General features: G+C 50.8%; 2 protein-coding genes across 3 annotated transcripts; one reads left to right on the top strand and one right to left on the bottom strand.

Annotated features, from left to right (window-relative positions):
- Positions 1–842: 842 nt before the first annotated feature.
- Positions 843–4,276, bottom strand: PDZD11 (PDZ domain containing 11). 2 transcript variants are annotated; one of them, XM_065077364.1, is made up of 6 exons: positions 4,118–4,276; positions 3,885–3,968; positions 3,313–3,369; positions 2,880–2,978; positions 2,625–2,685; positions 843–1,835 (listed from the first exon to the last, which is right to left on the bottom strand). In XM_065077364.1, exons 1-6 carry the CDS (start codon positions 4,202–4,204, stop codon positions 1,801–1,803), a joined length of 423 nt encoding a protein of 140 aa, XP_064933436.1. In that variant the 5' UTR covers positions 4,205–4,276; the 3' UTR covers positions 843–1,800. The 2 variants fall into 2 exon arrangements, with proteins under 2 accessions (XP_064933436.1, XP_064933437.1); XM_065077365.1 differs by lacking the exon at positions 3,885–3,968 and having other exon boundaries at positions 4,118–4,268.
- A 26-nt stretch (positions 4,277–4,302) lies between these two features.
- Positions 4,303–8,570, top strand: LOC110363876 (chromosome-associated kinesin KIF4-like). The gene is made up of 5 exons (XM_065077366.1): positions 4,303–4,396; positions 7,147–7,332; positions 7,492–7,595; positions 7,877–8,096; positions 8,451–8,570. The coding sequence occupies exons 2-4, from the start codon at positions 7,156–7,158 to the stop codon at positions 8,082–8,084; spliced, it is 489 nt and encodes a 162-aa protein (XP_064933438.1). The 5' UTR covers positions 4,303–4,396; positions 7,147–7,155; the 3' UTR covers positions 8,085–8,096; positions 8,451–8,570.
- Positions 8,571–11,933: the final 3,363 nt, after the last annotated feature.

Below are 11,933 nucleotides of genomic sequence, written 5' to 3' on the forward strand. Positions count from 1 at the left end.
GGCCTCTGTTCTGGGAGTCGCTAAAAAAATCCAACGTTGCTGGACCTGTTTTCCCAGCAGGAATCGGTAACTGTCCCTGTTTCACCCTCCAGTTTTGGAGGATAGAATGGACTGCGCTGGCCAGTACAAACCTTATTACTGCTTTGTTAATTAAGATACCTAAGATAGGGATGTGTCTTGGGAAGGAATCTACTCTTTCCTGTTACGCCACAGCCAGTCGCAGGGTCAGAGTGATGGCTGTGAAGGCACTGTGCTAATTAACTCTGAGTAATTGCAGGGAGGAAGCTGCCCCGGGCAGGGGAGACCTTCCCAGAGCTCCTGAAGCAGGTTAAGACCGAACACTGGGGCTGTATCTGCAGCTGGGTTGTGTGCCAAACGCCTTGTGCGCGTTCAGTCACCATTTTCCACTTGGAGGGCACAGGGTTGGCTTTGGGAGCAGGGCTGCCCTCCGAACCGTCACCCTGGCTCGCCTGAGTGCAACGGGGAGAAAGGAAAGTCTCTTCTCTAGCGTGTTGGGTTTTCTTCTGCTTCAGCCTGGCTCAGATTTCTGCCCAGCAGCTGTGCAACCTGGCTGGCAGCGCTGAAGCTGCATCAGGGCTGTCTCAAGTGAGCTGCATTGGTGCCACCACAGACCAAATCCTCCATTGCAGCACCGCGACATCGCTCCAGGCTGACCTACATCCCAGAAGTGGGAAAAGACCCTTAAAACAGGGCTGCACCTCGCAGGTACCCCCACTTCCCTTCTCCAGGCTGCCAGGGCAACCAGAGCCAACCCATCCCGGGTGTCTGCCCGGCCTTTCCTGGGGTAGCGCTGGCAAGTCAAACCCTCCACGGAAACTTCCTGAATGGCACTGAGCTCACTTTATTATTTCAGTTATTACAGATAAGCGGCAAACATGGCACAGGCCAGAGCACGGGCTGTCCTGATGCCATTTACAATGTGAAGCATCCAGATTTGCTGGTAAGTGGCACGTTTTCATCTGTGCTCTCTCAGCGCAGGGCACAGCAAGTTCCCTCCATTCTCTTGGAGAACAGAGAAGGGGAGAAGTGTAACCCTCAGTCAGGGGGAGTTCTGGGGGAGCACATGGCAGGGACAGGGCTGTGCCAAGTGAGGGAAGCGGGCTGAGTGCAACCTTTAACACAAGCACCACACCTGAGGGAACCCGGCCAAGTGCCCTCGGCGGTTCAGAAACCTGCTCTGAGCATCTTGGTCCTGTATCACGGGGGCTGTTAAGCAGCAAAGAGATACAAACTAGTGCAGCTAAAGATGTATGCGAGCTTGAGTGGATTTTACTCCTGTTCCTCGAGTCCCGAGCAAACCCAGCAGTGTAGAACAGAGGTAGTAGGACAGTGGAGAAGGAATTTCATGTCACCAGAGAAGTGAACAGTTTGACCTCTTGGAGGACAAAGGCTCTGCTCAAACACACTCAGACCCTCTTGGCTTTACATCCCAACAACAACGAGCACAACGCTCCTGTACATTAAGTCCTACTATAGAAGAGAAGCACCGATCTTGTTGGAGAGGCTGCCCTCGGGTACCTGCTTCCACATCAGCACCATCAGCTTGTTCCACCACCCGCTTCCAGCAGTACAGACTAAAGACCCATCCATTGTCCAGCTAAAGAAGATGCTGTTGGCATCCCGAGTTCATCCACGATGACGCCTGTGCAGCCAACAGGACACAGTTGTACCTTCAGTGACAGCTGAAACTTGATGTGTCACGTCACGTGTTGAGGAGAAGTAGTGGAGAGGTTTTTTGGAGAGGACGGCTGCTCTGGAGCCCACGCAGGCAGCTGCCGACTAGTGAACAGTCCTTTCCTTCTGTCTCTGGTAATCTGGAGGGGAGAGAGAAGGCACGGCTGAAAGGGCAGGCACTGATGGCAAGGGAGAGATCAGCCCAAATGCTATAGGAAAACACACATCTTGTGTATACTGCACCAAGTAGAAGCAGTGTGTGCTGACTCCTGGGCAGCAGCTGGCTTTAAAATAGCACATTTGCACCCCAGTCATCAATTCAGGTTATTTCAGGGCATTTAGAACAATTGCTTAAAGTCCTCTTATCCTCTGCTCCCTATTTTTAGCCTTTCTTCACTTAAGCGTCAGTTTCCCTTTTATGAGGAATCCTTGTTGGGCTTGACTTCACCTCTGTTTCTTCCTCCCTTGTATCTATGAACTTTATGGTTGCAGAATCCCACAGTTAATAAAGTTTTCTCTCCTCACAACATCCGTAAGGAGGGATAAAAACCAGAAGCAGTGTCTGCCATCTGCATGGGTCCACCACTGACAAAGCTAATTCCTGTGTTATTCAAGGATAAGCAGCATCTTTTAAAGCTCTAACAATTCCGCCCAACACTCATCCCAGCTTTTAGCACTGTGTTGCTAAGCCCTTCCCTGTGTTTTTCTACATGGACAGCTGAAGCCAGTTCTTGCTTGTTTGACTTAGTAGCTGTCCTGGTCCCCAAATCGAAGCCCAAAGTCCTTTCTGATCTGCAGGCTGTGAGCTTAACACCATCTACGGCCTTAGCGTCATAACCGCTAAGTTCAGGTGGAATTGCAGGGATGCCGTCTGCTTTCCGAGGAAAAACGCCGCTCGGTGCGCGGCCTCGGAGCCAGCGGGCACTTACTGTAGGGGAAGTAACGCACACGCATGGTGATTTCACGGGCTGTCTTCAGGATCTCCACAGCCTGAAAGCAGAAGGAGTTGCTCAGTGACCAGGCTGTGCTGCAGGACAGCAAAGGGGACAGCATCGGTGATGTGGTGACACCAGCCGAGCCTGTGCAGGCTGAGAGGCCAGTGGGAGATGCTGTCTGCACGGACAGGACACAGACAGGACCCCGTCCCGTCCCTACGCCAGCAGCTGGGCCGCAGGAGCGCTCACCTTGCTGTGCTCAATGTCCTGGAAATCCACATCGTTCACCGAGAGCACCTGGTCCCCTTCCTGCAGCCCAGCTCTGTGTGCGTCCGAGTCGGGGATCACCTGTGAAGGGGAGAGCAGTGACAGCGGCAGTGACAGCTGCTCCCCTCCCGCAGAGCCCACTCCCCACGGTGCCCGTCCATCCAGTGCACCCACACACGACTGGGGAGGACGGGGACTGGGGAACCACAGCGCAGCAGCAACACTCTGTGGGCTGAGAAGAGATCAGGAAACGGTGCAGGACCGCCCGACTGCTGCTTGGTGTGTGGCAAATTACAGCTGTGAGTTCAGAGATGTATACGAGACACGATGGTCTCCCCGTGCAGCCAGCCGGCTCAACAACGCCCCAGGGAACAGAGAGAACACGGGTAGGGGAGCAGCAGAACAACAGACGCACCTTAGAGATGAAGATCCCCAGCTGCGAGGCTTTTCCTCCGCGGATGTTGAAGCCCAGCTGTGAGAGAAACCAGCAGTGAAATGCAGTCGCCTCCCGTGCCCCGGACCCTTCCCAACAGAAAGGCATCTCTTCCAGCGGCAGCAAAGCAAACCTCCACAGCCATCCCACCCTCACCACCCGCGGGCTCCCTGTCCCTCCTCAGCTCCACACCACAACGTTTTGTACTTCTCTAGCATGCCCACAAAGTTTCGTTCTCCCTCCACGGCCTGGCCCTTCCCATCCGCTGAGGAGCACCATCCACCTCCAGCGCGCTGTCCCGGGCTGGGGGCAGCGCCAGGCGCCGCCCGACCCCCGGCACCTTATTTGGCTGCCAGGACACCACCCGCTCGGGATTAGAATCCCGCAGCTCCGCCGGGCTGATTTTTACCAGGGAAGGCGGTAGGAGGGACACGGGAACCAGCACAGCGAGCGAAGGCCCGGGCGGGACCGGCCGCTCTCCGCAGCGCCCGGGCCCCGGGACCGGCGGGACTCGCCGGGCCGGAGCGGGGGTCCCGGGTTCAGCGGGGTCTCACCTGCGCCCCGGGCGGCTTCTTCAGGACGATGGTGCGGGGCAGGAACTGGGTGAGCTCGTTGTTGTAGTCCGGGTGATAAACCCTCTGCAAGGCAACGCGCGGGCGGCCTCAGCGCCGGGGCCGGGCCGCGGGGCCTCCGCCTGTACCCCAGCCCAGCCCAGCCCGGCCCGGCCCGGCCACCGCCGCCTCCTCCTCCTCCTCCTCCTCCCCTGTCCCCAGCCGCGTCCCCTCACCTCGTGCGGGGGCACCCAGGCGGGCGGGCTCTCGTACGGCGGCAGGAAAACCACCGGGAAGTCGTCGTAGGGCAGCCGGCCCTCCATGGCTGGCCCCCGCCTCCTCTCCGCGCCCAGCCCCCGACGCCCCGCCCCCTGACGCACATCCCCGCCCCCTGACGCACATCCCCGCCCCCTGACGCACGGCCCCGCCATTGGCGGGTTGCGGCTCGCGGCGCCGCTTTTAAATGTTGGCGGTTGCTGCGGCATCCCCTCACCGGCGGGCGGCGGCGGCTGCGGGTGCGTTACGGGCCGGGCGGGACGGGCCGGGGCCGCATCCCCGCAGACGGGGCCGCATCCCCGCAGACGGGGCCGCCGCTGGGCTGGTGGCCGCCGCGTTCCCCCCTCTTCCTCCTCCTTCCCCGCCCCGGCTTCCCCTGTACTTTTTACTGGGGATTCTGAAGTGAAATCATCGGTGCGTAGAGCTGAGATGTAACTTTAGAACTTTGGCTTTCAAAAAAAAGCTCTGAAATACTGACTGGGGCAGAGGACAAAGTAGGTGACAATGCCACACAACTACAGGTAGCTATTTTCTAGGTGTACTTGTGTGTTCATTGTCATCCGCTTTTTGTATCTACAGCGAGATGTTTTCTACCTGTAGCGTGGATACACACTCGTGTGGTTTCACAGAATCCCAGAGTGTCAGGGGTTGAAGGACCTGGAAAGCTCCTCCAGTGCAATCCCCCCATGGAGCAGGAACACCCAGATGAGGTTACACAGGAAGGTGTCCAGGCGGGTTGGAATGTCTGCACAGAAGGAGACTCCACAACCCCCTGGGCAGCCTGGGCCAGGCTCTGCCACCCTCACTGAGAAGAAGTTTCTTCTCAAATTTAAGTGGAACCTCCTGTGTTCCAGTTTGTACCCATTGCCCCTTGTCCTGTCACTGGTTGTCACCAGAAGAGCCTGGCTCCATCCTCCTGACACTCCCCCTTTCCATATTGATCCCCAGGAATGAGTCCCCCCTCAGTGTCCTCTTGTCCAGCTCCAGAGCCCCAGCTCCCTCAGCCTTTCCTCACACGGGAGATGCTCCACTCCCTTCAGCATCTTGGTGGCTGCGCTGGACTCTCTGCAGCAGTTCCCTGTCCTGCTGGAACTGAGGGGCCACAACTGGACACAAGATTCCAGGTGTGGTCTCCCCAGGGCAGAGCAGAGGGGCAGGAGAACCTCTCTGACCTACTGACCACCCCCTTCTAACCCACCCCAGGTACCATTGGCTTCCTGGCCACAAGGGCCCAGTGCTGGAGCAAATAAAGGACTCAGCATTCCGATTCAGTGTGAATCACGCAAAGCCATTTATTACAGAAACAAGCCTTCTTATATATGCAACTATTCTCTGATCACATGTCCACGCTCCAAGCATGCATTCACTGATTGGATATCATGTTCACGAGCTGTCCACGCACTGGAGTCTCACTGCTGATAGGTCTGTTGATTTATATCACGCTGAGGCTCTGTTATTGTAGAACTGCCTCACCCCTACAGCAGGTCCTGTTTCAGCTTTCCGAGGTGGCCTTGATATTCCTTTGGGCCTGGCTAGTTCAATAACAAATCTCCATCTAATAGAAACCCATCCACTGCACAGTGCTGGCTCATGGTCACCCTGCTGTCCCCAGGACCCCCAGGTCCCTTTCCCCTACGCTGCTCTCTCATAGATCTTTCCCCAACTTACACTGGAACCTGGGGTTGTTCTGCCCAGATTCAAGACTCTACACTTGCCCTTGTTATATTTCATTAATATTTTCCCTGCCCAGCTCTCCAGCCTGTCCAGGTCTCTGATGGCAGCACAGCTTCCAGTGTCACCACTCCTCCCAGCTTGGTGTCACCAGCAAACTTGCTGACAGTCACTCTATTCCCTTGTCCAAATAATTGATGAATATATTGAATAACAGCGGCCCCAGCACTGCCCCCTGAGGCACTGCACTGGGTACAGGCCTCAACTGGACTCTGCCCCATTGACCACGACTCTCTGCCTTCTTCCCTTCAGCCAGTTCACAGTCACCTCACTACCCGCTCATCCAGACCGCACTCCCTCAGTTTAGGTGTGAGGATGCTGTGGGAGACTGTGTCAAATGCCTCACTCAAGTCAAGGTAGATCACGTCCACTGCTCTGCCATCATCCATCCATCTTGTTAGGTCCTCATAAAAGTCAATGAGGTTGGTCAAGCAGGACTTCCCTTTGGTGAAGCCATGCTGGCTGCCCCTAATGACCCTCTTATCCTTGATATGCCTTGAGATGGCACCAAGGAGAAGTCGTTCCATCAGTTCCCCAGGGATGGAGGTGAGGCTGACCGGTCTGTAGTTACCCGGGTCCTCCTTCTTGCCCTTTTTGAAGACTGGAGTGACATTTGCTTTCCTCCAGTCCTCAGGCACCTCTCCCATTTCCCAAGACTTGGCAAAGATAATGGAGAGCGGTCCAGCAATGACCTCAGCCAGCTCCCTCAGCACCCGCGGGTGCATCCCATCCGGACCCATAGATATATGGATGTCCAGACTGCCTAACTGCTCCCTAACCCAGTCCTCATCAACCGAGGCAAACTCCTCCATTGTCCTGACTTCCTCTGGGGCCTCAGCAGTGCGGGGCTCCTCAGGAAAGACAACTAAGTGATCTGAAATCTGCGGCAAGTGTTGGCTCAGTTGCAGGTAAGAGTGAATCCAGAGAGAGAAGAGTGTGTGCCAGGCGAGTTTACTGTGAATACCCAGGGGAGTCCGGCTGTGCAGAGCATGTTTTTATCCCCCCATCACTCTTTTATTTGCATCCTTTGCTAGTTTCCTAATCCAAATCTTTGGTAAATAGCATGTGTCCCTTTTCTGTGTGCTGCCTTTTTACACTCTTATTTGTTCAACACGTTCAGGATCAACAACCTGTTCTCATTTCTGAATATCTAACTTTTGATATAAAAAACGTATTGGAAGTGTTCTGCAAAAACTGTGCTCATGGAGTGCAAGAGATGTTGAGCGGCCTCTCCTGCTCATCGCTGTGTCTCCTCCAGGATGCAGAAATGGGCCAGGACACCACGAGAACCTCGGATGACTTCACCACTCAACACGCTCTCCGTCAAGCACAGATGTCCAAAGAGCTGCTTGAACTGAATAAAGCTCTGACTCTGAAAGAGGCGCTGGCCAAAAAAATGGCACAGAATGATAATCAGCTGGAGCCCATTCAGTCCCAGTACCAGGTAAACTCTTCTGAAATAGTTCTGGTAAGGATGTGTTTGGTTTATTTTCCCTGAGTAACACAGCCACTCCTTGCTGAGGAGGGAAGGGTTCGGAAGCTTTGCCTTGGGATGGAATTTCAGGGTTTTTATTTGGAGGCTTACTACTCTTGTCCTTTCTAGACTAATATCAAGGATCTGGAGTTGGAGGTCAGCAACTTGCAAAAAGAAAAGGAGGAGCTGCTCTCTGCTCTGCACATGGCCAAGAAGGACATCAACCAAGCCAAGTAAGAGTGTGCAAAGAGGTGCTGATAGCACCAGAAACTGTGTTAATGCACCTGCAAAAATTCATTGTCTTGCACGTACTTCAACTATTTGTAAAGCTCTTATTTTGATGCAAATGCATCCCTTTAACATGCCATGTGAGTTGTATGAACTGCATGATGGCTTTAATCGGAGGGAAAGATGAGAATACACAACTGCTTCATTTTCCATATGGTGTCTCTAAAGTTGGAGAGCACTTGTTTGAGAATAGTGGTAATTAGGTGGGTGTTTGATTTCTTTGCAGGCTGAGTAAATGCTGTCAGAAAAGACTTCAGGAGCTGGAAGCACAAATTAGTGAGCTGCGAGAAATGCTGAACGATCAATCGAAGCTCTTGAACCTGAAGGACTCCATGGAATGCACCATCTCCAAACAGTCCGTCTTAACAGAAACTGATGCCTGTCCAAGTTGCCAGTGGACTGAACATCCATCACCCTCAGCAAATGTCATCTGAGTCTCGCAGAAGGTGACAATGTTGAGGTGATTCACAATCTGCAGCAAGTGTTGGCTCAGTTGCAGGTAAGAATGAATCCAGAGAGATGAACACCAGGTTTTGCTGTAAGTTACACTTGGTTGATCTTGCTGGCTCTGAAAGACAAAAGAAGACCAAGGCTGAGGGAGACCGACTAAAAGAAGGTCTGTAGGAAAAGGGCTGGCGTAGCTTGGGTTTCTTACCATTTTTGAGTTAAAAAATTGAGTCCTTGTCAGGAAAAACAAAGCAGTTCTTTAACCTTCATAATGCGCTTTCTTTAGCCTTAAATTTTTGTAAAAAGGACATAAAATGACCAGTTCCTGCTCACTGTCATCTGTTTGCATGCAGGCATCAACATAAACAGAGGGCTTCTCTGCCTGGGGAACGTAATTAGCGCTCTTGGTGACGAAAACAAAAAGGGTGGCTGTTGGAGCGAATAAAGGACTCAGCATTCCGATTCAATGTGAATCACGCAAAGCCATTTATTACAGAAACAAGCCTCCTTATATATGCAACTGTTCTCTGACCACGCGTCCACGCTCCAAGCATGCATTCACTGATTGGGTATCATCTATGTTCACGAGCTGTCCTCACTGCTGACAGGTCTGTTGATTTATATCACGCTGAGGCTCTGTTATTGTAGAACTGCCTCACCCCTACAGCAGGTCCTGTTTTCAGCTTTCCGAGGTGGCCTTGATATTCCTTTGGGCCTGGCTAGTTCAATAACAAATCTCCATCTAATAGAAACCCATCCACAATTCCCCTTTTCTGTTCTTGCACCAGCCAGGCCTTATTTACAGCACGCTTAATCATCTTTGAAATACACTGCAACATACAATACTGTCCCACAACAGCCACAGGTTGTTTCTATGTTGTAGCTATAAACAGACAGATCTGCAAGTCCAATGGAATGCAGTCAGCCTGTAAGGCTGTCACAAATTTATTCATCGAAGTTTCTAACTCCATTTTGGCTGTCATATTTATTGGATATTGTTTTCCCTTATGGGATCGAAGTCCTGTTTCAGGTCTATCAGTGTAGTGTTTGCTTTATCGAAACACTGGCTGTTAATACTAGTGGAAATACGGCATTCGAAATTTCCTTGGAGATTTCTCACTTGCAGCAAGCAGATCTGCACCATCCACACAGCTTCTTGTGGGACATGCAACTAAACAGAATGCTCAGAAAACATTATTTGAGCTTACAATTTACTTACCCAATCTTGACCCAGGAGAGGTACAGGGCTTTCTGGCAAATACAAGAATTCATATGGTAAAACTTTGTTCCAAATTTGGCATTTCATTGGTCTCAAAAAACGGTCTTTTTCTTTCTTTCTTTCTTTCCCATGATCTCAAAAACGATCATGGTGAATTTACTAAGAAGTCTTTTACAGCTGGTTACCACAGAATAAGTCTGCTAACAAATTTTTGATTTAATTTCCCAGTTTCATTAGAACTGCAGATCTGCTGGGGACGCCTTTAAACTTCACGCTCGGACTGCTCCATTCAGTATTACCACACCGCTGCGGGGGGGAGGGAAAACCCCCCTTTCGCTGCTTTAAAAGCAGGCAGCCAGGTTTTTCCATTGTGTTTTTCTTTCTCTTCTCGCTGCAGTTCAGATGTACCAAGGCCACGCAGCTGGTGTAATCGCTGGTACGAAGGGGGAGGCTCTGGCAAACTCCTCAGTCACAATGAGCTGAGTTTATCTTGCAGCTTGACGCAGGCCTGAAATTTATGTTCAAACACAGGCCTGGGATGTTTTGCTTTTTTGTTTTCCCATTTCATTCCAACCATAATCCATTTTATATGCAATTCCAAGTAGCTCAGCAATAGTTACGTTCCTCAGCTCCATTTACCTTTTAAAATTTACAGATGTCAAAAACCAGCATATTAAACATCAATCCATTATTCCGTTTTCCTAGATCCAAATCAGTTCATATTCTAGCAACTTTTAAATACAGCCTCATACAATACCAAGTTCACATCCATCATAGCATGTAGTTTTATTTCCCATACCTCCAACAAACACATAAATTCAATGCCAATCAGAGTTTAACAACTTCAGTTCTTTCCTGGTCTCAAAATTATTAGATAACAAGATAAGCACTTACTCTAATGTGTAAGGATGCATCCTAAGGGGGAGCAAGGTGGTATTTTTGTAGTGCAACCGGTTCCCGTTTTGTAATTATCTCCCAAAACAAAACTATTTTGGTACCAAATATAAATATGCAAATTAAAATACTGAGCTCAGATATGAAACCCAAACACCAAGTTCAGATATGCAGGTGGATCACAGTTACACCAAATCAAGACAATACCTGGATTTTCGCACTGCACCTTTGGGCCGCTCACTGCTCAGCCAGGCGGAGGCATCGCTGGGTCTCCCCACAACACAGGTGGGTGCGGCTGGAGCCCCATGGGCACCCGCCCCCGCTCCCGTCAGCAAGCTGGGCTGGACAAGGCTTTGATTAGCGTCTCGTCTGGGCTGCTACAACTGTTACCCCAAACAGGATTCTTTACCTGCTGCGCATACAAAAGAGCCAAATTTAGAACACCAAGATGAGACTCAGCCTGTCACAGCGCTGCGCAAGTCTGGATACCAGAATAAAGCCAGCATGCTAGAAAGAGAAGTAACAGCTGCTACACACAAAATTCTACCATCACATTCACGCAGTAAAGAACTAAATTACTCACGGTCTTCTGTATAATCACAAAATGCACATTTGGAGTCAACGGATTCTCATGATTTAACAGTCTGTGAACTCATCGTACCATATAACAAAGATCTACCAAAACTGCAACATGCTTAAACAGACACCCACAAAGAAAGCAGGTTAATGAGGAAAGCATCTTGCAGACTCTGGCAAGTTTTCTGACCTGTGTGTTATCAGTTAATTGGCTCTCAGCTTGTTGAAGTTCAAACCATTCCGCCTGAAAAACTGTCTGAAATGATTTAATGATCCTGCTCTCCCCGCCTTCAAACAACATTAATTGCAACAAGGCGTTATACTTCAAGATTCTATTCTCCGGACACTTTTCCCAATCATTTAACTTGTACAGCAGCCACCATTAATTACAATATTTCACAAGACATTCCTTCCTCATATTTCCGAGTGCTTTCCTATCTTCTAAAACACGCCCCAATACCGATTTCTTAGGAACACGACTGAAAACAGTCATTCCTGACCCCATCTCATAAGTAAAAACCTTGAGAAGAGGGGCGGGGGGGGAAGCACGGGGCCGCTCGCAGCGCGAGTGGGAGAAGTGGGGAGAAGGCTTTACGGCACACTTAAAAACAACCGGTAAAACAATTAACTCACATTCCTGACAAGCTGCTTGATTTGCAGAGAGACAACACACAGGAGCATGTAACACGTACTGTAAAACTCGCAGGTAACACCCTGATAGCAAACATTCGCATTCTCTACTGCTCATTTCAACACCAGTGCTTCCTTAGCTTCTAAGTTTTCAACCTGCTTATTGATGGCCTCTTGAAGATGGTCAATAAATTGCTTGTAATTCTCATTGGGACCCCGATTAGCTTCTTTATCTCCATTGCGTGATCTTATACCCTAATTTCTGCCCTATATTGTCCCAAAGTTCAAGTTTAAAAGCCTTCTCGGTTTCTGCCGGGTAGCCATTAGTTCTACACCAAACTAACAGTCTACGTGTGTTACTTTCTTCATATTTAAGTCCTCCCACAGAGAGAATAGCAGGAGGAGCTTCACCCGTCCCTCCTCCTGCCCCAGCCGCTCACCTTTTCCAGTGATTTCTTAACAAATTTGTCCGCGGAACATCCGTACGCCTGCGCCCGGTTCTCAGTCCAGCTGATCC

The sequence above is a fragment of the Columba livia genome, chromosome 12, assembly GCF_036013475.1.
Source record: "Columba livia isolate bColLiv1 breed racing homer chromosome 12, bColLiv1.pat.W.v2, whole genome shotgun sequence".
NCBI lineage: Eukaryota > Metazoa > Chordata > Aves > Columbiformes > Columbidae > Columba > Columba livia.